This window comes from Ornithorhynchus anatinus, chromosome 5, assembly GCF_004115215.2.
Source record: "Ornithorhynchus anatinus isolate Pmale09 chromosome 5, mOrnAna1.pri.v4, whole genome shotgun sequence".
NCBI lineage: Eukaryota > Metazoa > Chordata > Mammalia > Monotremata > Ornithorhynchidae > Ornithorhynchus > Ornithorhynchus anatinus.
Genome location: NC_041732.1, coordinates 7,807,595 through 7,833,240, shown reverse-complemented (window position 1 = coordinate 7,833,240; position 25,646 = coordinate 7,807,595). Strand labels below are relative to the sequence as shown.

Sequence of the window (25,646 nt, the reverse complement as noted above, 5' to 3'; positions counted from 1 at the left end):
AGGGTGGAGGCGGCGGCGGCGGCGGCGCCGGGCCGCGGGGCCCGGCGGAGAAGAAGGGAGTTGGGGCGGCCCGGCGGTCCCCGGTCCCCGGTCCCCGGTCCCCGCTCAGTGGGCGGCCGAGCGCCCCGGGAAAGCGGCGTCGAGGCCCCCAGAAGGGCGGGGCGGCATCACGGGATGGGAGGGGCGTGGTGGGGGCGGGGCTAAAGGAGGAGGGGCGGGGCGACATCAAGTGATGGGCGGGGCTTCGGGCGGAGGGGCGTCGTCAGGTGACGGGTGAGCCTCAGGTGGATGGGCGGGGCTTCAGGTGGGGGGGCGGTGTCATCAGGGGACGGGCGGGGCGTCGTCGGGGGTGGGCGGGGCTTGAGGTGACGGACGGGGCGCCGTCAGATAATGGGCGGGGCTTCGGGGAGAGGGAGGAGCGTCGTCCTGGGGCGGGCGGGGCTTCGGTGGGGGCTCCAGAGGGAGGGGCGGGGCGGCATCGGGTGACGGGTGGGGCTTCGGGTGGATGGGCGGGGTGCAGGTAGAGACGAGTGTCATCAGATGATGGGAGGGGCGTCATCAGGTGATGGGCAGGGGGGGCCCCGGCTCAATCTGGGAGAAGCGCGCCTTTTTCGGGCTACCCCGACCCGTCCCCAGGTGATGGTCTTCAGCCGCCCCCCCCCCCCACAACCCCCCGCTGTGCCTCTTCTGCCTGGAGACCCCCTGGGGCCGCCGCATTTATTCCCTCCGGATTCAGCCTCCTCCCCCAGCTCAATACTTTCGGGCTGCGTGGGGCCGGACCGGTCCCGCCCGTCACCCCGCCCCCTCCGGTCCCGGTTTGGGTCGGCGCGGTCCGGTCGGACCGGATCTCTCCGTGAGGACCCAGCCGCCTTCGGACCGTCCCCGCGGGAAACCCGAGGTAAGCTCAGCTAAACGGTGGGGAAAGCGTGGCGTCCGGCGGGCCCCCGTGGAGCCTTCTCCTCCCGGGACCGCCGGGCCTCTTCTCCGCTGGAAGCAGGGAACGAGGACGGTCCTTCTCCGGTTTTATGCTCTCCCCAGCGCATAGCACAGTGCCCTGCCTCAACTAGGCGTTCAATCAGTGCCCTCGATGGGGCAGGGTGTGGCACGGGCACGTGGCAGCCCCTCACGCATTCGTAGGTGTAGCCCCACCACCTTTATGGCCATATCTGGCCTCTAGTTATTTGTATTCATTCGGTCGTATTTATTAAGCGCTTACTGTGTGCACAGCACTGTGCTAAGCGCTTGGGAAAGTACCAGCCAGCAACGAAGAGTGACGGTCCCTGCCCAGAATGAGTTTACAGAGTAGAGGCCGGGGACGCAGACGTCTGTCCGGGAATGTGAATGTTGTTGAATTGCACTTTCCCGAGCGCTTAGTACAGGGCTCGGCCTTCAGTAAGCGATCGATAAATATGAATGGATGAAGGAGGGGAGGTGGCTCCCTTGGCCCTCTCTGTTCTGCGACCTGACTTCACCCCAGCTCCCTTCCCTGGGCTCCGTGGCAGCGCCCATCAGCCGCACCCCCGACAATGATGTTTCCGGGTGGGCCCAGAAGAAACGCTCACATCTGCCCCCCTCTTGACCGGTAGCTCAATGAGAGCAAGGAAGAGTATTCATTCAGTCATTTATTGAGCACAGACTGTGTGCAGGGCACTGGACTAAGCACTTGGGAGGGTACAATACAGTAAATCCCAGGATGGGATTGTGGCCCCCAAGTAGGCAGTAACACCGGCCTTTAGCTCATTTTTATGGGCTAGAGAGACAGGTGTGGACCCATGCTGAATTTGAGAAATATAAATAGATACAATACGGGCCTAAGAATCAGAAGGACCTGGGTTCTAACTCCTGCTCTGCCACTTCTGCCTGACCTTGGGCAAGTCACTTCACTTCTCTAGGCCTGTTACCTCCTCTGTAAAATGGGGGAGCAGCCCCACGCTGCTCAGAGACTCTGTCCAACCTGACAACCTTGTGTCTACCCCAGCACTTAAAACAGTGCCTGGCACATAGTAAGCACTTAAATGCCATAAAAAAAAAAAAAAGGCACCCAGAGAGTTAGCACCATTATTCATTCTTTAGCCATCCTCCTCCCACATCTTCCTGGAAAGGAAGCTACCAAGACAATTGCTCTCCAGATGCTTAAAGACCCTTCCACACAGGGTACACTTGGTGCTTTAAATCTACATTATCCTTTGTATTTGACCGTGTACGGAGGGGGTCACGACTCAGCTAGATGGCTTCCTCCTCGTCCACATTTCAGCCACGTGTCCAGGTCGCGGCGGTCCTTCAACATCTAGTTCTTCCCTTTCGGTTAGTTTCAACGGGCTGCGTTCAGGCTTAGTACATTTAAAACGGGTGAAACCCAGAATTGGACGTTTGTTTCTCGCTGTCAGAGGAAAGGGGTGGATCAGGCAAATATGGAATTGTTGTTTACCCTGAGCACCCAGGGTGAATGACTGACTGTAATTGCTCAGACACGACCACCTGTCCACCGTGGCAGCCTGGTCTAAGGTCTGGACGAAAGACTGGGTTTTCAAACTGCGATATCTGGCAGGTTGTTCAAACCTTCTAAAGGTCAGTTGTTGTCAAATCGGTTGTTCCTCAATCGGTGGCTGTCTCCAGCTCTCTAAAACCACCTAGACCTACCCCAGCCCCTATGGGCTCAGCTCCCTTCCCCAGCTCCCCCGGGGCCCCTCCGCTCCTTCATCCAGCTCGTTGCGTGCCTTGGGCCACCCAAAAATGGCACTGGGAACTGGAAGTGCTGCTGGTAGTAGCTGGAGTAATTAGCGTCTGTTGAGCCCCCACTGGGCCCTGTATTAAGTTCTTAGGCAGTACAAAACAAGCAAGTAACCCATTCCCTGCTTGTGCTCCATGGTCCTGGCACCGCTTGAAAGATACTGGTGACGGGCAGGGAGCCACCAGGGAGCCCGAAGAAGGGGCTGGGGAGGTGACCCAAGTTTCAGCTCTCTGCCGGGGTGATGCAGAAGCGGAGGATTGGATCCTGCCTTTGCTTCCAGATCTACATTTTCAAAGACCTACTAAAATCCTGTCTCTAAGAAACCTTCCCTGACTAGTCTATCTCCCCACCTTATCTTCTCTCCCTTCTGTGTCTTCCTTGGACCTAGGTCTATACACCCCTTAGCACTTTGATACTCCACTTGTAGCCCCACAGCATGGTGTACATATCCCTATTTATGCATCCCCTATCTGTAATTTATTTTAATGTCTACTAGACTAGATTGTGAACTCTTTCTGGGCAGAGATCATGTCTACCAACTGTATTGTACTCTCTCAAGTGTTTCATATGGTGCTTTTCTGCACACAGTAAGCACTCAGTATTGTGAGAAGCAGCATGGCTATGTGGGACAGGGACTGTGTCCTGCCCACTTATCTTGGAATTACCCCAGTGCTTAGAACAGTGCCTGGCACATAAGAGCCTGGGCTTGGGAGTCAGAGAGCATGGGTTCTAATCCCAGCTTCGCCACTTATCTGTGTGACCTTGGGCAAGTCACAACTTCTCTGGGCCTCAGTTACCTCATCTGCCAAAATGGGGATTAAAAAATGAGCGAGCCCCACATGGGACAATCTGATTATCCTGTATCTACCCCAATGCTTAGAACAGTGCTCTGCACATAGTAAGCGCTTAATAGCATAATTATCATTGTTATTAATAAGTGCTTAACAAATACAATAACGATAGTAATTAGTATTTACTATGTGCCAGGCACTGTAATAAGCACTGGGATAGATACAAGATTATCAGGTTGGACACAGTCCATCTCCCACCTGGGGCTCACAGTCTTAATTCCCATTTTACAGGTGAGGAAACTGAGGCACAGATAAGTGAAATGACTTGCCCAAGGTCACACGGCAGACAAGTGGCAGAGCCGGGAATAGTACTCATGACCACCTGACTCCCTGGCCCATGCTCTACTAGGCCATGCTGCTTCTATACTGTAAAGTAAATATCATTGATGGGTTGATTGATCATGTAGCCTGTGAAGGTCACAGGGTCAAACCTTCCCAGGCTAAAATACAAATTGGACAACTAACCTAATGGCTGGCCTTATTTCTGACCTAATCTTAAACCCCAACATCAACCCCGGCCCTTGCCCTGACCCTGGACTCAATGAGGTTTTAGTAAGTTGCCGGTTTCAATTTTCAAACAGAATTTATTGAATCTCTGCTGTGTGCAGAGTACTGCACTAAGGGCTTGGGAGAGTACAATATCCACAATCCCTGCCCTCAAAGAACTTTCCATCTAGCAAGGGAGGCAGATACTAAAATTACAGGTAGGAGGAGGAAGAAGTAATAGAGTAAAAAGATTGATGCATCACTGCTAGGGAGATGGTTCGAGCACTTCAGAAGCGCTGAAGTGGCAGTGGGGAGATGAGACTAATTGGGGAAGGCCTCCTGGAGGAGATGTGACCTTAAAGGTAGAAAAGAACAGTTGTCTCATGTGGAGGGTTATGGAGTTTCAAGGGTGAGGTAGGTAGTGGGGTAGGCTAGTGGTGGCAGGGATGAGGTCTCAGTGTGTTGGTTAAACTTGAGAAGAATGAAGCTTGTCAATTTGGATGTAATGGGAGAAACCAGTGTATATGTACAGGGCAGGAGGCAGAGAGAGCTGATTAAATGCCTTAAATCTGATGGTGAGGAGATTCTGCTCCATGCAGAGGGGAATAGGTAACAAATGGAAGTTTTTGAGGAGTGGGGAGATGTGTGAAGGGTGACATTTCAGAAAAATGATCCAGTCAGAAGGGTGCTGCAAAGTACGGACTTGAGATGGGAGAGACGGGAGGCAGGGAAGTCAGCAAGGAGGCTGATGCAGTAGTCACGTTGGCTGATGATAAATGCCGGGAACGGTGTTGTGGCCATTTGGCTGGGGAGAAGGGGCTAGATTCCGAAAAAGTTGCGGAAAAAGAACGGTCGAGATTTGAGGGTTTGGTGGCGGATTGAATATGGGGTTGAAGAGGGAGGAGTCAAGGGTACTGCCAGGGTTGCAGGCTTGAGAGATGGGAGGATGATGGTGTAAATAACTGTGATTAGGAAAGTCAGATGGAAGGAAGGTGAAGAATTCAATTGTGGGCAGGTTTTTTTTAGGGTATTTAAGTGCTCATTGTATAATAACTATGGTATTTGTTAAAGTACTCTTCTAAGCACTGGGGTAGATACAAGGTAATCAGATGGTCCACATGGGACTCAGTCTTAATCCCCATTTTACAGATGAAGTAACCGAGGCCCAGAGAAGTTAAGTGACTTGCCCAAGGTCACACAGCAGACAAGTGGCAGAGTCAGGATTAGAACCCATATTCCCTGGCTCCCAAGCTCATGCTCTTGCCACTAGGCAAGCATTGTACTAAGTGCTGGTGTAGGGACAAGCTAATTGGGTTGGACACAGTCCCTGTCCCATTTAGGATGCAGCATGGCTTAGTGGAGAGAACACAAGGTTTGGGAGTCAGAGCACCTGGGTTTCAATACCTTGTGCTCCCTCCTTATCCTTTGAGCTCCATTTGCGACATAATAATAATTTTGTTTTTACCCCAGTACTCAGAATTCACAGACCTAGGGTCTTTGTCATTTTAAAGCCAGTAATGTTTCTCCCTATACAGGGAGGACTTCAGGGACTGGGGCTTGGGGTTTCTGCAGCAGGTGGGTGCCGAGCCAGTGAGCCTTCCGCTGCTTACCTTTGTTTCCTCTAGAGGCGATAACTTGGCAACTGTAGTATTAGAGTTTCATCACTCCTCATCTCTTCAGGCCCGTGGAAGAAAGCGTATGCCCTCTCTGTATCACAAGCCCCCAACTCATATCAGCCAGGACTTTCCTGGACCAGGGGAGCATCAGTGACAGGTAATAATAATAGTAATAATGTTGGTATTTGTTAAGCACTTACTATGTGCTGGGGGAGATACAGGGTAAGCAGGTGGTTCCACATGAGGCTCACAGTTAATCCCCATTTTCCAGATGAGGGAACTGAGGCACAGAGAAGTTAAGTGACTTGCCCACAGTCACACAGCTGACAAGTGGCAGAGCCGGGAGTCAAACCCATGACCTCTGACTCCGAAGCCCATGCTCTTTCCACTGAGCCACGTCAAACCACACCACCAACCACCAAGGTTACTGTGCAAAGTTTTTTTTACTTAGTTTTACCAACATGTAAGGGAGTGACACATACACACTCTCACTCACTCCACTAAGGGCCCAGTACCAGTCTGCAGGTCAGAGGAGCCCATTCTGTCGATCCCACAGCAGAAGATTGGGAAGAGTTCCGATAACACGGACCGCTGCCACCGCAAACCTCTTCTGCAGGCCGCTTCCCCCAAAGGCTGCTTCAAGGGGCTGTTGCCTTCTGCTGCTTTCTTCCTGCTTCTCCTCTGCGTGCTTCTGCTTCAATGCTACTCTCTCACATTGCTTTTCTCTGTCTGCTTCCTCCTGATTCAAAACGACCGCCTTTTATCTGCCTTAGGCATAGCAGCTGTGGATCTACGAGGCAGTAATTGATTGGTCCAGACCCGTTACCGGGTAGAACAGGGAGAGAGGGCCATGCCTCGGTCACCTGTCCTCAATTAGAACACATCCGTGCCTCTCCCACTCTCTTCCATGTTGTTACTCACGGTATCAGAGAGAGTCATTAGTAAGGCAGCTTGTTGTAGGCTCACCACACTCTGCATATTTTTTACCCCCAGGAAGAGAAGAAATAACTGGGAAGCAGCATGACTTAAGTGGGAGTCAGGGGACCTCGGTTCTAATCGTGGCTCTGCCACGTTTTGCACGACTTAATTTCCTCCTGCCTCAGTTTCCTCATTGAAAAGGGGGATTAAATTCCTCTTCCTTTCTTAGATTGTGAACCCTATATGGGACAGGGACTGTGCCCAACCTGATTATCTTGTAGCTACTCAGTGTTCAAAACAGTGCTTGGGATATAGTAAGGGCTTAACAAGTACCCTAATAATGTTGGGGAAAATTTGACAACCTGAACTAGCACTGATGTCCATTAGTTTTAGCTAGAGAAAAAGACTTAATACTGAGGTGTTAGTATTAATGATCAGCTGGGAGGGGAAAGAGGAAGAGTTAGGGGGTGCTATGTGTGTGTGTGGGGTGGAGATGTCTATTTTTGTATTATATTCTCCCAAGCACTTAGTAGAGCGATTCGCACACAATAAGCATTCAATAAATATAATTGAATGAATGAGTGAATTAATGGAAATGTTGATAAAATTTGGAGTAATGGGGAGATCTTTTCAGGGTGTGAAAGAGGCAACCCGAATATTCTCAAAACCAAATTCATACCCTGGCCATAACTAAGCAAAGTGGCAAAATTGGTGATTAAGATGCAACTTGAAGAGTGAGGACTCCCCTAACCCCCTGACATGTCTGGTTTTCTTGGCCACATCTGTGACCCCATCTCTCCCTCCAGCCCCCATCCCTCTTTCTCCCTTCTTCTCAATCTGCACTTTCTTTCTGTCTGATTTCCTTCCTCTTTTGCTCCCTCCTCTCCTCCTCAAGACAACCCCCAGGAACAAATGGGAGAAACCTTGCTTTTTTTTAAAAAAAAAAAAAATCTGTGGCTGGGAGAGACTTTTTATCCATCGTGAGCTAATGCAAACTGTTAGGGAGATAAATAAATGAAAGGGCTGCTGATAGACTCTTTGGCTCAAAGGAGAGAAATTTGTCTCACTTTGGAAGAAGGACCTGGAGGGATCAACTCCATCGACTCATTCATTGGACTGTTATCTGCCAGGGAGGTTGTGACACAGGAACAATTAAGACAAACTTTAGTCTATAAGTTCACGCCTGCAATCTCGAGGTTTCCAAACAAGATAAATGATACCTCCAAGGGGGGAAACAAAGTATTTTCCAGACTCTGTCCAAAGTCACAGCAAATATTTGCAGCGATTCCACAGAATATTCCTCTCTGCCCAGGTGTCCCAAACCATCAATCAATCAGTGGTATTTATCGGGCGCTCACTATGTGCAGAGCATTGTCCTAAGCACTTGGGACAGGACGATACCACAGAATTAGCAGACGCATTCCCGGCCCAGAATGAGCTGACAGTATGACCCATGTATTCTCATCCACCCCAGCTGGGGTGATGATAATAATAATTGTGGTATTTGTTAAGTGGTTCCTATGTGTCAGGCACCGTTCTAAGTGCTGGGTTAGATACAGCCTAATCAGGTTGGACACAGTCCCTGTCCCACCTGGCCTCACTGACTTAATGCCAGTTTTACAGATGAGGGAACTGAGGCTTAGAGAAGTTGAATGACTCGCCCAAAGTCACATGGCAGATAAATGGCGGAGCGGGGACTAGACCCCGGGACCTTCTGACGCCCAGGCTGTTGCTCTTAGCCACTAAACCACTCTGCTTCTCTAAGTCACACAGGGTCTTCAGCACCAAGACCACTTCAGGGAGGAGAAATTGGTGTCGGGGGGGGGGGGGAGTACCGATGATAGTCGGGAGGAGAGGTTGAAGGGAAAGGGGCCGGCCAGAGCCGAAAGCCAGCTGCGGGCGGTAAAAACCTGGGACTAGCATCCCAGGAGTGAGCTCCCACAGGACGAGAGGCTACAGAGGGGCAGCAGGCAGTAGCAGGAGGAGACCTGGCAGAGCTGTCAGTGGGGCCACCACTCACAATTAGAGAAGCAGCACGGCCTTGCGGCAAGAGCTCGACTTTGGGAGTCAGGACGTGGGTTCCAATCCCCGCTCTGCCACTTTTCTGCTGTGTGACCTTGGGCAAGACATTTCACTTCTCTCTCTCTCAACCCCCTCAGCTGGAAAATGAGGATTAAGACTTTATGCCTCAAGTGGGACAGCCCCAAGTGTCCAACCTGATTACCTTGTATCTACCCCAGTGTTTAGAACAGTGCTTGGCACTTAGTAAGTGCTTAACAAACACTATTATGATGATGATGATGATGATGATGATGATTGCCATATCCGGGTGACAGGACCTTCAGGTTTAGCCTCGGGTGAGATCCCAAGAGTTTTGGTGTGTTTCCATCTCTCTTGCTGCAGGGTTGACGAGCCACGTGGCCGGGAAGGACTGGCAGCTGAAGTCAGTTGTCCCGATCGAGGTCATTTTGGTAGGCTCTTGCAATAAGGTGGGAAGGTTCCCTCCTGCTTCCTCCAACCTCCCAGGGGGTCATGGGGACGGGGGCAGCAGCATCAGAGGAAGGATTATTAGTTTAGGAAAGTCTGGCCTCTTGGGGTTTGTTTCCACATCCCGTTCCAGCGACCGAGGCTGATATGGGCAGGCTTGGAGGCTGGCGGTCGCTGTGACCCTTGTATTTGGCTCTAAGAGTGGTGCAGAAACGAGAAGCCTTCCCTTTTAACACTGACTCCTGCAATTGATTCTTTTAAGGGCAGAGTCTCTTAGGAGAAGCAGCATGGCCTAGTGGATGAGCATGGGCCAGGGAGTCAGAAGGTCCTGGGTTCTAATCCTAGCCCTGCCAATTATCTGCTCTGTGACTATGAGCAAGTCACTCTTCTGGGCCTCAGTTACCTCATCTGTAAAATGGGGATTGTCCCACACGGGACAGGGACTGTGTCCAATACAATTTGGTTGTATCTACCCCAGTGCTCACTACAGTTCCTGGTACATAGTAAGCGCTTAACAGATGCCATCACCAGTATGAGTATTTTCCCCACACCTCACCCCCTTAACCACAGGGACTAATCCAGTCTCTCTGCCTCAGTTTTAAAAAATTATTTTAAGGTATTCAATAAGTGCTTACTATGTGCCAGTCACTGTACTAAGCACCGGGGTAGATACAAGGTTGGACACAGTCCAAGGGACTCACAGACTCAATCCCTATTTTCCAGGTGGGGTAACTGAGGCTGGGAGAAATGAAGTGACTTGCCAGAGGTCACACAACAGACAAGCGATGGAGCCGGGATTAGAACCCAGGTCCTTCTGACTCCCGGGCAGGTGCTCTATCCACTAGGCCACACTGCTTCTCAGCTGGGGAGGAGCAATAGCTGAGGGCACCCTCTGACCGGGTTTAACTCTGGGGAGCCGCTGAGAGGTTCAGGCTGCCTAAAGCGGAGCCCCCTCGGTACGCACTGTGGAGAAGAGAGGCCGGCGTTAGTAAAGCTGGCAGCCGAGGGAGCCCAGCCAGGACGGGGGGTCCCCGAGGGGCAGCGCTGGGTCCGCTCCCTGGCCTCCATCCCCCCTCCCCGAGGGATGGGAAACTGGCTCCCCAGGCTCAGTCTGGCTTTCGGCTTCTCCAACCAAGGGTCCGTTTATTCCTTGTGTCGGTGACCTAGAAGCTTTTGGGGGTGAGAATCGAGCAGGATACACTCCCCCCCTCCCCACCACAGCATGAGAAGCAGCATGCTGTAGTGGATAGAACGTGGACCTGGGAGACATAGGGTCATGGCTTCCAATCCTGGCTCCTCTACTTGTCTGCTGTGTGGCCTTGGGCAAGTCACTTCACTTCTCTGAGCTTCAGTTCCCTCACAAGTAAAATGTGGATTAAGACTGTGAGCCCCTCGTGGAACAGGGACAGCGTCCAACCTGATTACCTTGGATCTACCCCAGTGCTTAGAACAGTGCTTGGCACACAGTAAACGCTGAACAAATATCACTCTCGTTATGTGGCTGGGGAGGGGCTGGCGCCAGGGGCCCGTGACTCCAGAGCTGACCCGCCTCAGAGCTGATGGGTTTCCCAGAAGCAGAAAACATTTCAAACACTGGACCCTCGAAAAAACTGTGCCGTGCGGTTGTTAGCCATCCCGCCCTGCCCTCTTAGCAGGCTTGATTCAATGGACATGGGCGTTCCCACTGAACCGTTCCAATCAAGCCCTCACCCAACCCGAAAAACCCAACACAAAACACAAGGCTCCAGTAACGCGGTAACATAGCTGTAGGATTTTTATTTCCGTCAGCGGGCACCCTGACCTCTTTAGGGGTCGAGTCCCCCACCCTCCCCGCGCCCCACCCCCCGCACTCCCCCACTTAAAAACTTGGTTGGAGCCACCAGCCTCCCGAGAACGGCAGTGTCCGAGGCCGGCCGGCGGCAGGCCGACCCTCACTTACGCCACCTCCTCGACGTCTGGACTGTAGCAAAAGCTTTGGGTCGGAAAAAAAGGTCCCGAGGAGCTGAGAAATCTGCATAGTGCGGCCAGAAAACAAAAAAACGGAGGTTCTTCATTACTTCTGGCTCACGTTCAGTGAGATGGAGGGTAACTGGAGAGCATCGAGTGAGGCAGCAACGCGGGAATGGGGACGTCTGGTCCCCCCAAGTTGCGACAAGGCGTGGGTACCCCCAAAGGCTTTCTCGGTGCTTACAGAGGATGCCGGGGAGCAACACGGTGGCGATGGGGCAGGCGGGCGGTTCGGCCTCAGCGTCCCCAGGCCCGGGGTCTCCCGGTCGGTCATCCGTGCTTCACTGAGGCCCCTGCTGGGCCCGCCGCTCTTCCAGCATCCTGCACACCCACATGGAGACCACTTCGGCGTTCCCGTCGTTGTACTGCAGGACAAATGGATGGCCCTGAGAGACGCAGTGGAAGAGGGGAGAGAGAAAGGACAGTTAGCTGGGGGTGGCGGGGGGCCGGCCTGGGAGGTGACACAGGGTGGGTGGATTGGTAGGTTAGGAGGGGGAGGTCTCCCCTCTCTTCCCCCCAACCTCCGATCCTTTCCCCAGAAGGGTGAGTTCGCCTGTCCCTCACATGGCTCTTTCCCTCCAGCTGCCGACCCCCTGGTCGATCGCAGCGGATCAGGTGGCGCGCCGGGGAGGCTCGGGATAGAATTCCACAGGTGGAAAAGGGCTGAGAGAAAGTTGGGAGGCTGCCATCCGGAGAGAAGAAGCAGCAGCGTGGCCTAATAGAGACAGCTCGGAGCTGAGAGTCAGAAGGACCTGGCTTCTAATCCCGGCTCCTTCACTTGGCTGCTTTGTGACTTCTCTGGGCCTAAGGTATCTCAACAGTGAAATTCTCATCTGGGAAATGGGAAAGGGACTGTGTCCAACCTGATTATCTTGTATGTATCCCAGCGTTTAGAACAGGGCCTGGCTTGTACTAAGTGCTTACAAATACCATATAAAAAAAATGAATCAGGGAAAACCCCCTAGCAGGGATGGGATGATCTAAACTCTGGCGGATTTGAAGCAGGAGGGAATTCCTGGCGGGAGGAAAAGTGTGGTCCAGGAGGGTGTACCCTTCTCATGTCCAGTGAGAAGGTGAGCATGGAAGGAATAGGAATTGCAAACTGGGGTGTAATAGAAACGGGGAAAAGGGAGAGAGAGAGCGAAAGAAAGAAAGAACAAGAACACACTGATGGCACTGCGTCAAAGCCAATGGTTAAAAGCTTCTGTTTGATGCAGACGGGAATGGGTAAACATTGAAGGTTTCGGAAGAGGGGAGAGATGGGTGCAGTAAGAGGATTTAGAAAGGTGAGCCATGAAGTATAGATAGGACAGGGGAGTCCTCTAGACTGAGCTCGCTGCGGACTGGGAAAGTGTCTACCAACTTTGTTCTATTGAACTCTCCCAAGTACAGTGCTCTGCACAGAGTAAGCACTCAATAAATATGACTGACTGAGAAGGGAGAGACTGCAAGCAGGGAGACCACGTAAGGGGCTGATACAAATAGTTATTTGTCTTATGAGCATATTTATGTTTACTTGAGTGTAGGCATGTGTAGGTTCTAAGTTTTTAGGCTTGCCCTAGTAACAGGTGCTTTCCGAGCACTTAGTACAGTGCTCTGTACACAGTAAGCGCTCAATAAAAACAATTGAATGAATGAACAGATAATGTTGGAGACCATAATTTCAATGTGTTAAGGGTGTTTTGTTGGTTTTTTTTTGGTGCATTGAGTACTCATTTTATTGAAGTGTTGCCTGGCTCACAAGTATGAACCCAAGGATGTGTTGGACAGCAATCACTATAAACTATATTGATAAATTGGGAATTTGTTCATATTCTCTTCTCCTAAAGAGAATATTCCAAACCCATACTTTGAGAGATCGAAGAAGTAGAGGGCTGCAGAAGAGAAGTTGAAATAAAAGTGGTGATTGAAGAACAGTAAAATAAAATGAATGAACATTTCCGCCTTCGACTGGTTGCTGCAACCCCAAACATTTGAAAGACTCTGCGGGGCAGGGGTCGGGTCAACCAATTCCGGTGTACTGTATTCTCTCAAGCTCTTAGTACAGTGCTCCGCACAGAGTAAGTGCTCAGTAAACACCATTGAAATCTGCTTCAATAGGTGGTATTTCGGGATGCTTGTCAGGTAAGTAGGAGATTTTTGTCTTTACACATTTTATCGTGGGCATTGCCGTGTACATTATAATTACTGTTTCAATTAACCTGAGAGATGCCAATAATAATGATTAATAATAACAGACATCACAGCATCCCCATTAGACTTAACAGATTCAGTCCTTCCACCTGCCGTTCGGTTGTGTTCTTCTCTGACTTTTTCTGGCCTTTAGCCTACCCTAGATACTCCTTTATTTACTCCTTTGGAATCCTATAGGACTTTCCCCTGAAGAGAAGGGAAAGGGATTATTAGAGCCAGAGCCTCATGTGGGGCGATCAAAAAACCAAATTCCCATTCATCTTTTATTTTTAACCCAGACTGCGGGGGTCAAGACAGCAGCAGGCCCCAGGCTCCGGGGAGCCAGGCCCCAGCTTGCCCACAGCTGGCTAGTCTGGGCTCCCAGTGGCCGGGCTCTTCCAGAGCAGACACCCGACGGAGCTCAGGTGTCCTCCAGGGGACCCACAGGGAAGCCAGTTCCCAAGCCAGGCCCTTGGGCTGGATCTCCCAGTGAGCCTGTGGGGCAGGATTCCGGGAGAGTCTCTCCCCCAGCACAGGACCGGAGGGAGGAGATGGAAGGATGTTCAGAAGATGCCCCTGGGGTTGGGGCTGTCCAGTGGGGAATCGACTGCTGGGGTGCCCAGGGGCTCTGCATTTCCCCACCTCTCGCAGCCAGGGCGAGTTCTGGGCCGTGAGAACCAAATTAACCAGGGAGCCACGGGGAATGGGGGGCACCTGATCTGCGGTTGCTGCCGACCGTCCAATTCCTCCCTACCCCTCCCTCCCCCAGGAGGCCCTCCCCTGGCACGCAGAGTCATCTTTGGGTGCAAAGGAGCCTCAAGGCCAGGGACAGGGCAGACCTGCCGCTGCCGTTCAGTAATCACCTTCGCCTCATCACAAGCCAGTCGGAGTCTCTCTCGTTCCAGCAATCCTCGCGGGGCCGATTCCAACAATCAAACCGGTGAGGGTTGAAACACTGTGGTCCACAAAACTTCCCAATGGAAGAGGGCCGGGCGGGGGAAGGGGATAATAAAGAGAAAGGGGCAGGGGCCGCCAGCCGACAAGCGGGTCCAAAAGTGGGACAGGAGGGAGAGCAGCCCGGAGGGAGTCGGGACGGATGCCCGAACCCGCGCTGGAAATCAGTCCCATCCGGGAGATGGAGGGAACCGACCGAAACCTAATGGCGCGTGGAGAGCAGTCGGAGCCTATTCCGCACACTTCCACCTTTACCTGCGCTTCCGTGCCCAAATCGGCTCCGCTGGCTTCTGCTCGCCGAACCTTTGTCATCATGCCCCAATTCTTGCTCACCCATTTAATTGGGATGGTTTTAAAATAGCAAACGTCTCCCAAGCCTTTTGCGTGACTCCGGGTAGCCTTTCGGGCTGAAAGCCTGTCATTTCCCGCTTCTTCCTCATTCTTTTGAGGCACGGAGTACCACGCTTCTCTCGTGGTCAAGTCATTTTTAACCTCTTGGCATCAAACCCAGAGAACTGGGATTTACTGCCACTGGAAGATCTAGTCCCTGTAGAGCAGTTCCCCTGGTGAGTGAGCCAGAGAGTGACTTTCTGCCAGGGAAGTTTTGGGTCGGTGGGTGATGCCAGGCGGGAGTCTCTTCAAGGGGAACATTCCGTAACATCCATTTTTGGGTGAAAATGCATTTTAAAACAAAAGCTGGGAAATCCAGAAACAAAACCAAGTGTAAACCTCCTAGGGTAGTGATATTAGGATCTCAAGAGCTCTCGCTTTCCCCCTTAGCCCTTCTGAGGGGGCTGCATTTCAGTCTCTCCGGGGGTCCCCCAGGGTGAGGCAGTCCCCGGTTCTAACCCTGTTGGCCTTTGCCGAAAAGCAGAGAGCTGGGTGGTCCTGTCGGTGGCAGGTAGGCCAGATCCAGACAGCGGTGCATGGCCTCCTCTCCCGGTAACAGAGGGAAACAACGCAAACTGTGTGGAAAAAAAGCTTCCGGCGGGTGAACTCTCAGTGGACACGTCCCGCCGCGCGCACTCCTGCCCACCTGAGGTGGGATGTGTTCTAATAATGATGGTATTTGTTAAGCACTTACTTTGTGCCAGGTACTGTATTAAGCACTGGGGTGGATACAAGCAAATCGGGTCCAACACAGTCCCTGTCCCACGTGGGGCTCACAGTCTCAATCCCCATTCTTCAGATGAGGTAACTGAGGCCCAGAGAAGTGAAGTGACATGTCCAAGGTCACACAGCAGACAAGTGGCATTGCCTGGGTTAGCACCCATGACCTTCTGACTCCCAGGCCTGTGCTCTATCCACCCTGCCATACTGCTTTTGCCTCCTAGGAAAGAGGCCCAGCCCACTGCCTCACACCTCACCCATTTCTCATCGGGCACTGCCCCAGCTTCACGCTCCAGACCCTCGTATTGAGTCGGGGACACGAGATACCCCCCCACCCCCCGCCCCGCCGTAATCCGCTGGGGTGGGCCGAATGTCCGCAGCTCCTCTCTCTGCCTGGGGGTGACCCTGGGCACTGCCGGGATGGGAAGCCAAAACACTGACCAACATCCTGGGAGCTCACCCTGCTGTGGAGAACTGGTCACTGAAACCAACCGGGAATGGAAAGGGGAGGTTTACCGGCGAGACCTCATATCAGTCCCGCTGGTGGTCCCTCCCACAGCTGGGTGCGGCCCCGACGGTCGCCCTGAGACTCGCCAGCAAATTCCAAGTCCTCGGTGCCGAGGATTCGTCTCCCAGACCTCCAAATGTCTCGGCCTTCGGATGGGGCGGCCCCTCCCTCCCGGCGCTGATTTTTATTTTAAGGCCTTCGAAACTGAGTGCAGCTGTGTCATTCCATTTCAATCAACCTTCCCGGGTTCATTCTTCACAATTGCTACAGAAATAGATGTTTCCCCCAAATATTCAATTATTAGCAGTAAATTGCTTACCTCTAGCCATTCCGGGCTGTACACAGCCAACTAAACAGGTCAAGGAGCTCTCAACCTTTCATCTGAGTAGATCTATGTGTTCTCCCAGACAGTAATTGGTCAGAGAATGGCCCATTGAGAGAGCCGAATGTTTCAGAGACACCCATGATTCATCCTGCAGCTCTCGCTTAGAGCAGGCGGTCGAGGGATAGGCAACAGCCAACTTGGGGGGAGAGGTTTTTTTTAAAATGGCATTTTTTAGGCACTTACTATGTGCCAGGCATGATACTAAGCACTGGGGTAGATAATAATGTTGGTATTTCTAAAGTGCTTACTATATGCCAGGCACTGTACGAAGTGCTGGGTAGATACAAACGAACCGAGTTGGACGTAGCCCCCGTCTCAAGTGGGGCTCACGGTCTCAGTCCCCATTTTACAGATGAGGTAAGTGAAGCCCAGAGAAGTGAAGTGACTTGCCCAAGGTCACACAGCAGACAAGTGGCGGAGCTGGAATTAGACCCCATGACCTCTGACTCCCAAGCCCATGCTCTCTCCACGACACTATGCTGCTTCTCTAGGTACAACTTAATCAGGTTGGACACAGCCGCCCGGCCCTGCAGTAGCAGAGGGGGATGCATCCAGCTGTGATCTTCCGGGTCCTCAATGTTGGGGCATCCAGGCTTGTCCCTACCTCGGCACCTTACGGTTCGGGTTCTTGCGGGACAGAGCAACGGACATCAGGACACGGAAGAGAGCGATGGAGGAGCCTCCCCTTCCTGACCATAAGCTTGTTATGGGCAGGGGATGTGTCTTCCAACTCTTGTTATTTGGAAGCATCGTGGCCTTAATGGATAGATTACGGGCCTGGGAGTCAGAGGATCTGGGTACTAATCCCGGCTCTGCCTGCTTTGTGACCTCGGGAAAGTCACTTCACTTCTCTGGGCCTCAGTTTCCTCAACTCTAAAATGAGGATTTAATGCCTGTTCTCCCTCCTACTTAGATTGTGAGCCTCATGAGGGACAGGGACTATGTCCAACCTGATTAACTTGTATCTATCCCAGAATTTAGAACAGTGTTTGACACAGAGTAAGCACTTAGCAAATACCTTAAAAAAGAGTTAGATGAATTGGGTTATTGAAGAACTAAAGAGAAGTGCATTTCCCTCCCCCACCCCCCGCCACCCCTTAAGGGAGATTGGAGTTTCTTATCAGAAGAGGTGGGTTTGGTGCAAAATCCAAGTTGGCAGATCAAAACTAGATAATTTTCAGTGCTGATTCTAGAGCCCCACACTCTTTTTTCCATTTAAAACTGAACTATTCGCAGGAGAAAGTTACAAAAAGAATGAAAACTAGTAGGAAATTTTGACCATTGTGCAGTCTATAAACAACAACAAAAAAACTCCATCACCAGAACCCACTTTTTGCCTTGAGCTACAGTTCCTCAAACAAATCACCAACAACCTACTTTACTCAGATATTCTGTTCTTGATTTCCTTTAGTTCTCAAGGTAGCACTGGAGAAAATTCAATGAATGTTAGCTTTTCTGTGGGATTGAATGGGGTGACCTGGTACTCTTTGTTTGGGGAAATGGCTTGCATGGCCTTGAATTATTGTAGGGTGGTGATAGCTTTTGTTGTTCTCAAGGAGGTCACTTAACCTTGGAGACCTTTCAAATTTAACAAGTAAATTTTCAGTCTTACTGGGGTGGGACTTCTTTCATAACCAGCCGACTTCAAAAGGTACTTAAGTTTCTAGAACTAAAGTACCGTTGGCTTTTCTAAGTTCAGACTCTGAATTACATCAATAGAAACTGTTCCTTTCATCCGTGAGTGCTCCTTTGTGTCCCGAGGAGCAATCGATACTGTTTGTCCTAATAGAAATATACCTCAATCATGAGTAACGGTCTATTTCTTTGAATCGAGTGAAGCGGTCAAACCAAAGTGAGTGGTTAAAATAAACCTTATGCAGCATCATGTAGACTGCGAGCTTCTCGTGGACAGGGATCGTATCTATAATTGTACTTTTTCAAGCAATAAGTTCAGTGCTTTGTACACAGTTTGAGTTCAGATTGATCACGCGGGCTCAGGTTTATTTGGTACAACGTTACTTTGGCAGAAGCAATGGGTATCAGGATGTTAATGTGGGAGAAGCAGCTTGTCCTAGTAGATAGAGCCTGGGCCTGCGAGTCAGAAGGACCTGGGTTCTAATGCCGGTTCTTCCACGTATCTGCCGTAAGACCTTGGGCAAGTCACTTTTCTTATCTAAGCCTCACTTTCCTCATCTGTAAAGAAATGGGGATTAAGGATGTGAGCCCCATGTGAGACAGGGACTGTGTCCAACCTGCTTACCCCAGTCCTCAGTACAATACCTCGCACAGAAAGTGCTGAACAAAGACCACAGTTATTATAATTACTGCTATTAATGTGAAAGCCAACACCAAAAAGATGCACCTCACTAATGTTTGCCTCACATTGTCCTGCCGCAATAAGGCTGCCATTTAATACTGTTCAGGGCCCCAGAGGCACACATAGCTACCTGACCTCTCAAACTCAGTAATGACGCTTGGGGCCACTGTACTTCCAAGTTTACCCGGTTTCAGTGCTGTGACAGTGTGATTCCACCTAGAATCGGCAGTTTTAGGGGTGGAAAACAGAAAAGAGGGAGCTGTTTCACTGAGCAGATCAGTTGCCTCAGTTATACTGCACTTTCCCAAATGCTTAGTTCAGTGCTCTGCACATTGTAAGCGCTTAATACCACTGATCGATTTTAATAATATTGAAAACGCCATCGTATGACTTAACGATTACCGAGGTGACTGCTGGGCAGCTCGGAAAGTCAGCGGGAAGTTTTATATTTTGGGGGTACAGACAGATTTTGTATGCACAAAGGTCGGGGAGGAAAGGGCCGGGGAAATGAGCTGGAAAGATAGCCACCGAGTGAGTGTCGGCCCGGCTAATTTTCTGTGTCAACTCTGAAAATTAGCTAAACAATGACAAACCAGGCTTTTTAAATGAACTTGTCACTTCTGGTTTTTGTGATAAAGGGTAACGTTTTTCAAGTCTCGGTGGCCCTAGTAGGGTATTTCTAGACGGGTTAACCCTTGAAAGGACGAAAGCCTATTAAAGGGCTACAGTGGCTTTTGGGGTCTGAGCTGGAAACAAGAGATGCAGCCCAAACCCGTGACCCTTCAATAGAAAGCTAACTCTCCTCGAAACTTTAAATCGTTCATTCAATCGTATTTATTGAGCGCTTACCATATGTAGAGTACTGTACTAAGTGCTCGGGAGAGTACAGTAGAAGAGTAAAAAGACACATTCTCTGCCCGATTTTCTCCTGCCTAAGAAATGGCCAGAGCTGAGAGGGCCCCAGGATCCTGTCCTAGTGTCACAGGGTCATCTTACTTCCTCATTCATTCATTCATTCATTCATATTTATTGAATGCTTACTGGATGCCAACCACTGTCCTGAGCGCTTGGGACAGTGCAATACAACAACAAATAGACGTGTTCCCTGCCCACAACGAGCTCACAGTGTAGAGCAGGAGACAGACATTAATAGATATAAATAAATTACAGATATTTCAATAAATTACTTTCTGCCACAGCTCTTTTGCCCCTATACTGCCACCTTTCTTTGCCACCGATCCCCCCTCCCAACCCGGGAAGGGGAGAGTTCCAAAGCGAGAAAGCCAGAGCATTCGTTCTTTTCCTCTCCAATGCCTCAGAGCACACGCCACTTCCCCCAGCTGTGCTTGGCCACGCTCTTGTTAGCAAGGAGGGGCCGGTCTGAAATGGACACAAACGGTACCATTGCTCCTCCGGATAGACCCCCCCCATTAGAGACAGTCAAAACGTCGGTCTGGACCGAATGTCTCTTAACGGCCACTGCGGTGAGCCCTCAGTTATGTGGGTCCCGGCGTGGCACCTCGGGGTGTCTGTCAGGTAACACCTCTCGCCTCGTTGGTCCCCCGCACCCCGGCACGCCTGTACTGCGCCGACCCGAGACACGGATTTGCTGATTTGGAGCCGAAAAGAGATCGTTGCCAGGCTAATGGCTGTTTAATGCTGAGTACATTTTCCTCAGAGCGCCTAAAACGGCCTAGGCCTTTTGAACGTATTTTGCTTTTTTATTGCAGAATGCAAAGTAATGCCAGGGAGCGCTAGATGGGAAATAATTCCATAATCGAATTCCACCAAATGAGAAAGCTAGGGGTTATTAAGAGTCCCATTCATAAGCGATCCCTAGTCCGACCGACCGGCGGAAGACGTCCCCCCTCCTCCGCTTCCATCAGTTTCCTTTGGCAAATGAAGGCGGGGGAGGGAAGGGGCTATCCGGACAGAAGGCCGCTGGCCAGACCCTGAGGCAGATATTTAGTCTCAAATCTAATGACAGGGCTGAATCTAACTGACCCTTTCGCATTCCCCCTCCCCTTCCACTTCCAGGGGCTGTCGGGGCTGGGGCAGAGGGGAGTAGGGGATGCAAGACTTCCCCCGCACCTTCCCCCCAACCCGGTTCTCCCCTGGCAGCAGGCCCGTAGTCTGCTCTCTCCCAACCTCCCTACTGTGTCTCTTTAAAGCCTGTTTAGGAGCTACTACAGGGACAGCAGAGAAGCAACTACTTTCGTGCCCCATGTTAGGCAGGAACTGTGTCCCATCTGCACGTACTGTATGTTCAGCAGTGGTCAGTCCAGTGCCTGGCATAGAGTAAGCGCTTAACAAGTACCATTTAAAAGAAAAAAAAAAAGGCAGGCACTGCGCCGGTAGTAAAAACACAAGCGCACTTGTGCCTCTATCTCTGGTCCCGAGCGCCATCTTGCTCCCTTTGTGCCGTGCCTGGCTCTCCCACTCAAGCCCGGGGGAGGCATTGTCCTTAGATGGGCTGGGGGTGGACTATTCACTCTCTGGAAAAAAAAAAAATTCCCAGAGCTGGAAATAAAATAAGAATGATACCCCACCCTGGATTTTCAGAGTACCTCTTCCCTAAGGATTCAGCACACACACAATCTCACACAAGTCTTCCCTGCTTAATTCCCAACATCCCAAATGGAATCAACTCCACAGCCACCTTTAGCCCTTATGTATTTATACCCATCTTCGACACTTAGGGTTATATGTGGATTCAATTGTACACCCAATTGTTTACTCTGATCACATGTATTTGTAAATATTTTTGTCTCTCTTCCCAAACATTCAGTGGTATTTATTGAGTGCTTGCTATGTGCAGAGCACTCTACTAAGCACTTGGAAGAGTGCAATACAAAAGAGTAGGTTTGGATGATCCCTGCCCACAAGGAACTTAACAGACTAGAGAGGGAGACAAACTTTAAAAGAAACTGCAGAAATAAATTACCAAAAGAATGTAAGCTTTCTGTGAGCGGGGAAGAGGTCTCTTGCTTCTGTTGTATTTTTCCAAGCGTTTAGTACACTGCTCTGTACTGTGCAGAGAACCTGTCAACTCTGTTGCACTGTACTCTTCCGGGGCTTAGTACAGTGCTCTTCACACGGTGCTCAATAAATACCAGTGGGTGCTCAGATACCATTATTATTGCTGCGGCTCTTACTAATACTCCTATTACCACAACCCTCGATCTGCGATCTCATTTATCCTCACATTGTCAATCAATTCATATTTATCGATCACTTACTTGGTTTCGAGAACTGTCCTGAGCGCTTGGGAATATACAATAGAGTTAGACTCAGTTTTTGCTTGCGGGGATCTTACAGTCTAGCAGGGGAGACAAACATTAACAGAAAGCAAGGGTGTAAGGGTATTTACGTGAGTATTGAGGTGTGTGTTTGTTGGGGGGCGGGGGAGAGAAGGGTGAGTAGGTACTTAGGAGACGAAGAGTCAGTCAATTAATTGTCGTTATTGAGCACTTACTATGTGGAGAGCAGTGTACTAAATGATTGAAAGAGTACAATAGAGAGGGAGAAGAGGGAATGAGGGCTTAGTTGGGAAAGATCTCTTGGAGATTTGCTTTTAGTAAGGTTTTGAATGTGGGGCATGGTCATCTTTTGGATATGAAGAGGGAGGGTATTCCACGCCAGAGAGAGTTGAGATAGATGAGACTGAGGTACAACGAACAAGTTGGCATCAGTGTAGCAAAGTGGGCGGGCTGGGTTAAAGTAAGAAATCAGGGAGGTAAGGTGGAAGGGCCAAGGTGATTGAGTGCAATGGTAAGAGGTGGATGGGCAACCACCAGAGTTTCTTGAGGAGTGGGGAATCATGGACAGAACGTTTTTGTAGAAAAATGATCCAGGCAGCAGAGTGAAGTATAGATTGGACTGGGGAGATACAGGAGGCAAGGGAGGTCAGCAAGGAGAATGATACAGCAATTCAAGCAGGATAAGATTAGTGCTTGAATTAACGTGGTTACAATTTGGATGGAGAGGAAAGGGCAAACTTCAGCGATGTTGTGAAGGTTGACCTGATGGGAATTGGTCACAGAGGGGAATGTGGGTTGAATGAGAGAGATCAGTTGAGGATAATGCCAAGCACAGGTCCCAGGTCCTTCTGAATCCCAGGCCAGTGCTCTATCCACTAAGCCTCACTGCTTCTCCATAATATTAATGATAATATCGTTGTGAGTCAGGGTGGATGGTGGTGGTGTCGGTGGTGATGGGAAAGTCAGAGGGTTGGGTGGGAGGGATGAAAGGGAGTTCAGTTTGGGAGGATGAGAGGGGCAGATGCTTTTTTAAGCAGGGAAAATTGAGCCAGGACCCGAGCTGGTCTGACCCCAGTGGCTTCTGACTGCTGACCTGGGGGTCTTTCCCAGTAAAGCCCTACCTTGTCCAAACTTATCACCCAGCTGGCCAAGAGAAAGCGAGGCTCTCCTCTGGCATCTGTCTCCAGTGCAACTCAAAATTCAAAACAGCGAAAGGAATCCCAACTGTTGCGCTCGCTCACAGACTTGTGACAAGATAGCAGGGCCCTCAGACAGCATTTCAAATACAGATTATTAGTGTGTGATATGAAAAGGGTGTTTTTATTGCATGATATAATGCAATGGGACCTTGGGCGCTCTGTGGAAAGACCTTACACTCAGAAGTGTAATGAACCCATAGTCCAAAAAACATTATACTGTACATTAACCTATCATTAATGGCACATTAGGGCTAGGGGCATTGCACGCTTGCTGGTCAGGGCTCCATCAGGACAGTATAGAGAAAGCCACCCGGTCTTCACGGGCTTAAAAACAAATAGAGAAAATAAATATTCCTGATGTCTACGGGCAGCTTCAGCGCGCGCTCAATCCCTGCTTTGCGTACCATTTCCGAGGCTTAAGGCGGGGGAAGGAAGAAGAGGGGAGAAAAAGAAATCCACAATTGAGTAGTTTATCGTGGAGGCGTGTAAGGATGACCTTTCCGAGGCTTTGAAGTAAAAGCAGAAAACACCTTTAATAAGAAAAAGGACTAAATTTTGCAATGGCCCTAGCCTACTTCTCTTCGCTGGGTGGGGCGGGGGAAGTGCTGGAAGGTCATTGGCAATTCCCCATCCTTTACTTGTCTGTTTCCTTCACTCTTCTTTGTAGGGCCTCATCCTTACCAAAACAAGGGGTGTCAAGAAGATCCTTACAGAGTTTCGATCATTGCTGCAGGATTCCTTCCTTGTTTCTAATCAGTGGTAGTCACTGAATGTCAACTGTAAGCATGCTACACCGTACTGAGCGCTTGGGGAAGTACAACACAAGCAAGACCCACGTTCCCTGACCGCAAGGAGATTGCAATCTACTGGAGGGAGAAGGACAAAATTATTTACCAAGAAAGGGAGAGAGGATGAATAAGGATGCGTAAAAGTGGTAGGACAGATGTGCCCAGATGAGATAGCAGAATAAATCAGAAGGCTTGATTGTTCAGTTGAACAACAAATATATGTAGAAGCGCTGAGGAGGGTGTCAAACTGAGTTCGTGGCCAAAGGTGTTAGATCAAGCTCCGACTTTCATGATTGGAATTCCAGTCACCGATTGGTATTCTGGGAAATAAAAGAAAGTCGAGGGCTCTGATGAATTTGTGGATGAGTGGCCCATAATGTGTTATTAGGGGGAAAAATCAGAAATGTTGGGTGATTCTTCCTTAAGTGAAGCCAGGCATTAAGGTGGGCAAACACCATCCTGTTGCCATGCTCGGAGACAGAATTCTGGGCTGGATAGATCATTATTGTCCTCTACAATGTAGGCTCCTTGCAGGCAGGCAGGCAGGCAGTCTTATTTAGTGAGCGATTACTGTGTGCAGAGTACTGTACTAAGCGCTTGGGAGAGTACAAAGTTTCAATAAACAGACACATCCCTGCCCAAAGCAAGCGTACAGTCTAGAGGGGAGCTTACAGTCTAGAGGGGAGGGAACTCAGTCTACCGACTCTGTTGTACTATGCTCTCTCAAGTGCATAATACAGTGCTGTGCATGCTGTAAGCACTCACTTACATTGATTTATTAGTGTGACCCAGGAATGGCATTTCTTAAGTCGGTCCGAGGGTGGAACCAATTTCACATCCAAGCAGCAGTGGCCTAGGGATTCTGGGGACACGAAGACTCCCAGCTCACCCAGTGCTTGTGTTCCACCGCTGGTCACAAACATTCCTTAGCTCAATGTACTTGGCTGCTCTAGATAGCCCTTTTCTTAGGTCTCTGTGAAACAGGAAGGTTTACCAGATGCATCGCTGGCTTTTTCCTCTATGTGACTTTGACCCCTGAGTAGTTTTCCTCCAACCAATCCTTAATGGCTGCCCGGTAAACGGCCGTTCAGTGGACAACTCCATCCACAGTTCTCGGGGAGAGTTGGGTAGGGTCTTTTGCTGTGTCAAGTCCACAGATGAGTCAAAAATAATAATGATGGATGTTTTGGACGGCCTCTTGGTTACCTCATTAGGGAAAATTTGGGCCGGAGCAAGGAGTGGGGAATCCAGAACTCGGCTCCCAGCACGAGAGTAACTATAAGCACCCATTTCAGGGTCTGTGATTTAGTAATTAGGTGCTGTTGTTCAAGGCATTCCCATTAATGTCTGTCTCTCCCTCTAGTCTGTAACCTTGTTATGGTCGGGGAACATGTCTGCTAATTCTGTTGTACTCTTCCAAGCGCTTAGTAGGGTGTTCTGCACATAGTAAGCGCTCAATAAATAGGGTCCATTGATTGAAGCGTGGGTAGGGCCCCACTCTCCCCTTTATTCAGGAAGCAAAAGATCATATGGTGATTTGTAGCTGATCAAGAAAAGCTATTATTTAACTTTTCAGTGTTGTATGTTTCTCCACTCCCCCAATGCTGGAATTTCATTGCCTACATGTGCTTTGACTGAAGTAAGCTTAACTGAAGTTAGCATTGGTGCAGCAGATCTGTCCAGGTTTCTGTGGAATCCTGCTTTTCTCCTTGGGTCGGTAGTAAGCAAATCAATGGGTGTCCGTGTGATGGGGCTGGTAGCCCCACACTTCTGGCTTACAGACAATCGGTGGGGTCGTTAGGTACTCCTTAAAGCCTCTGGGCAACTCTGAAAGTCAGGACAGTGGGGAATCTTCAA

General features: G+C 50.2%; 1 protein-coding gene across 1 annotated transcript in view; it reads right to left on the bottom strand.

Annotated features, from left to right (window-relative positions):
- Positions 1–10,937: 10,937 nt before the first annotated feature.
- The window catches only part of MAP2K5 (mitogen-activated protein kinase kinase 5), a 238,924-nt gene continuing 224,215 nt past the window's right edge, over positions 10,938–25,646 (bottom strand). The window contains 1 exon segment of the mRNA XM_029066218.2: positions 10,938–11,482. Within this exon segment, the coding sequence (XP_028922051.1) occupies positions 11,378–11,482 (105 nt within the window). The 3' untranslated portion in view covers positions 10,938–11,377.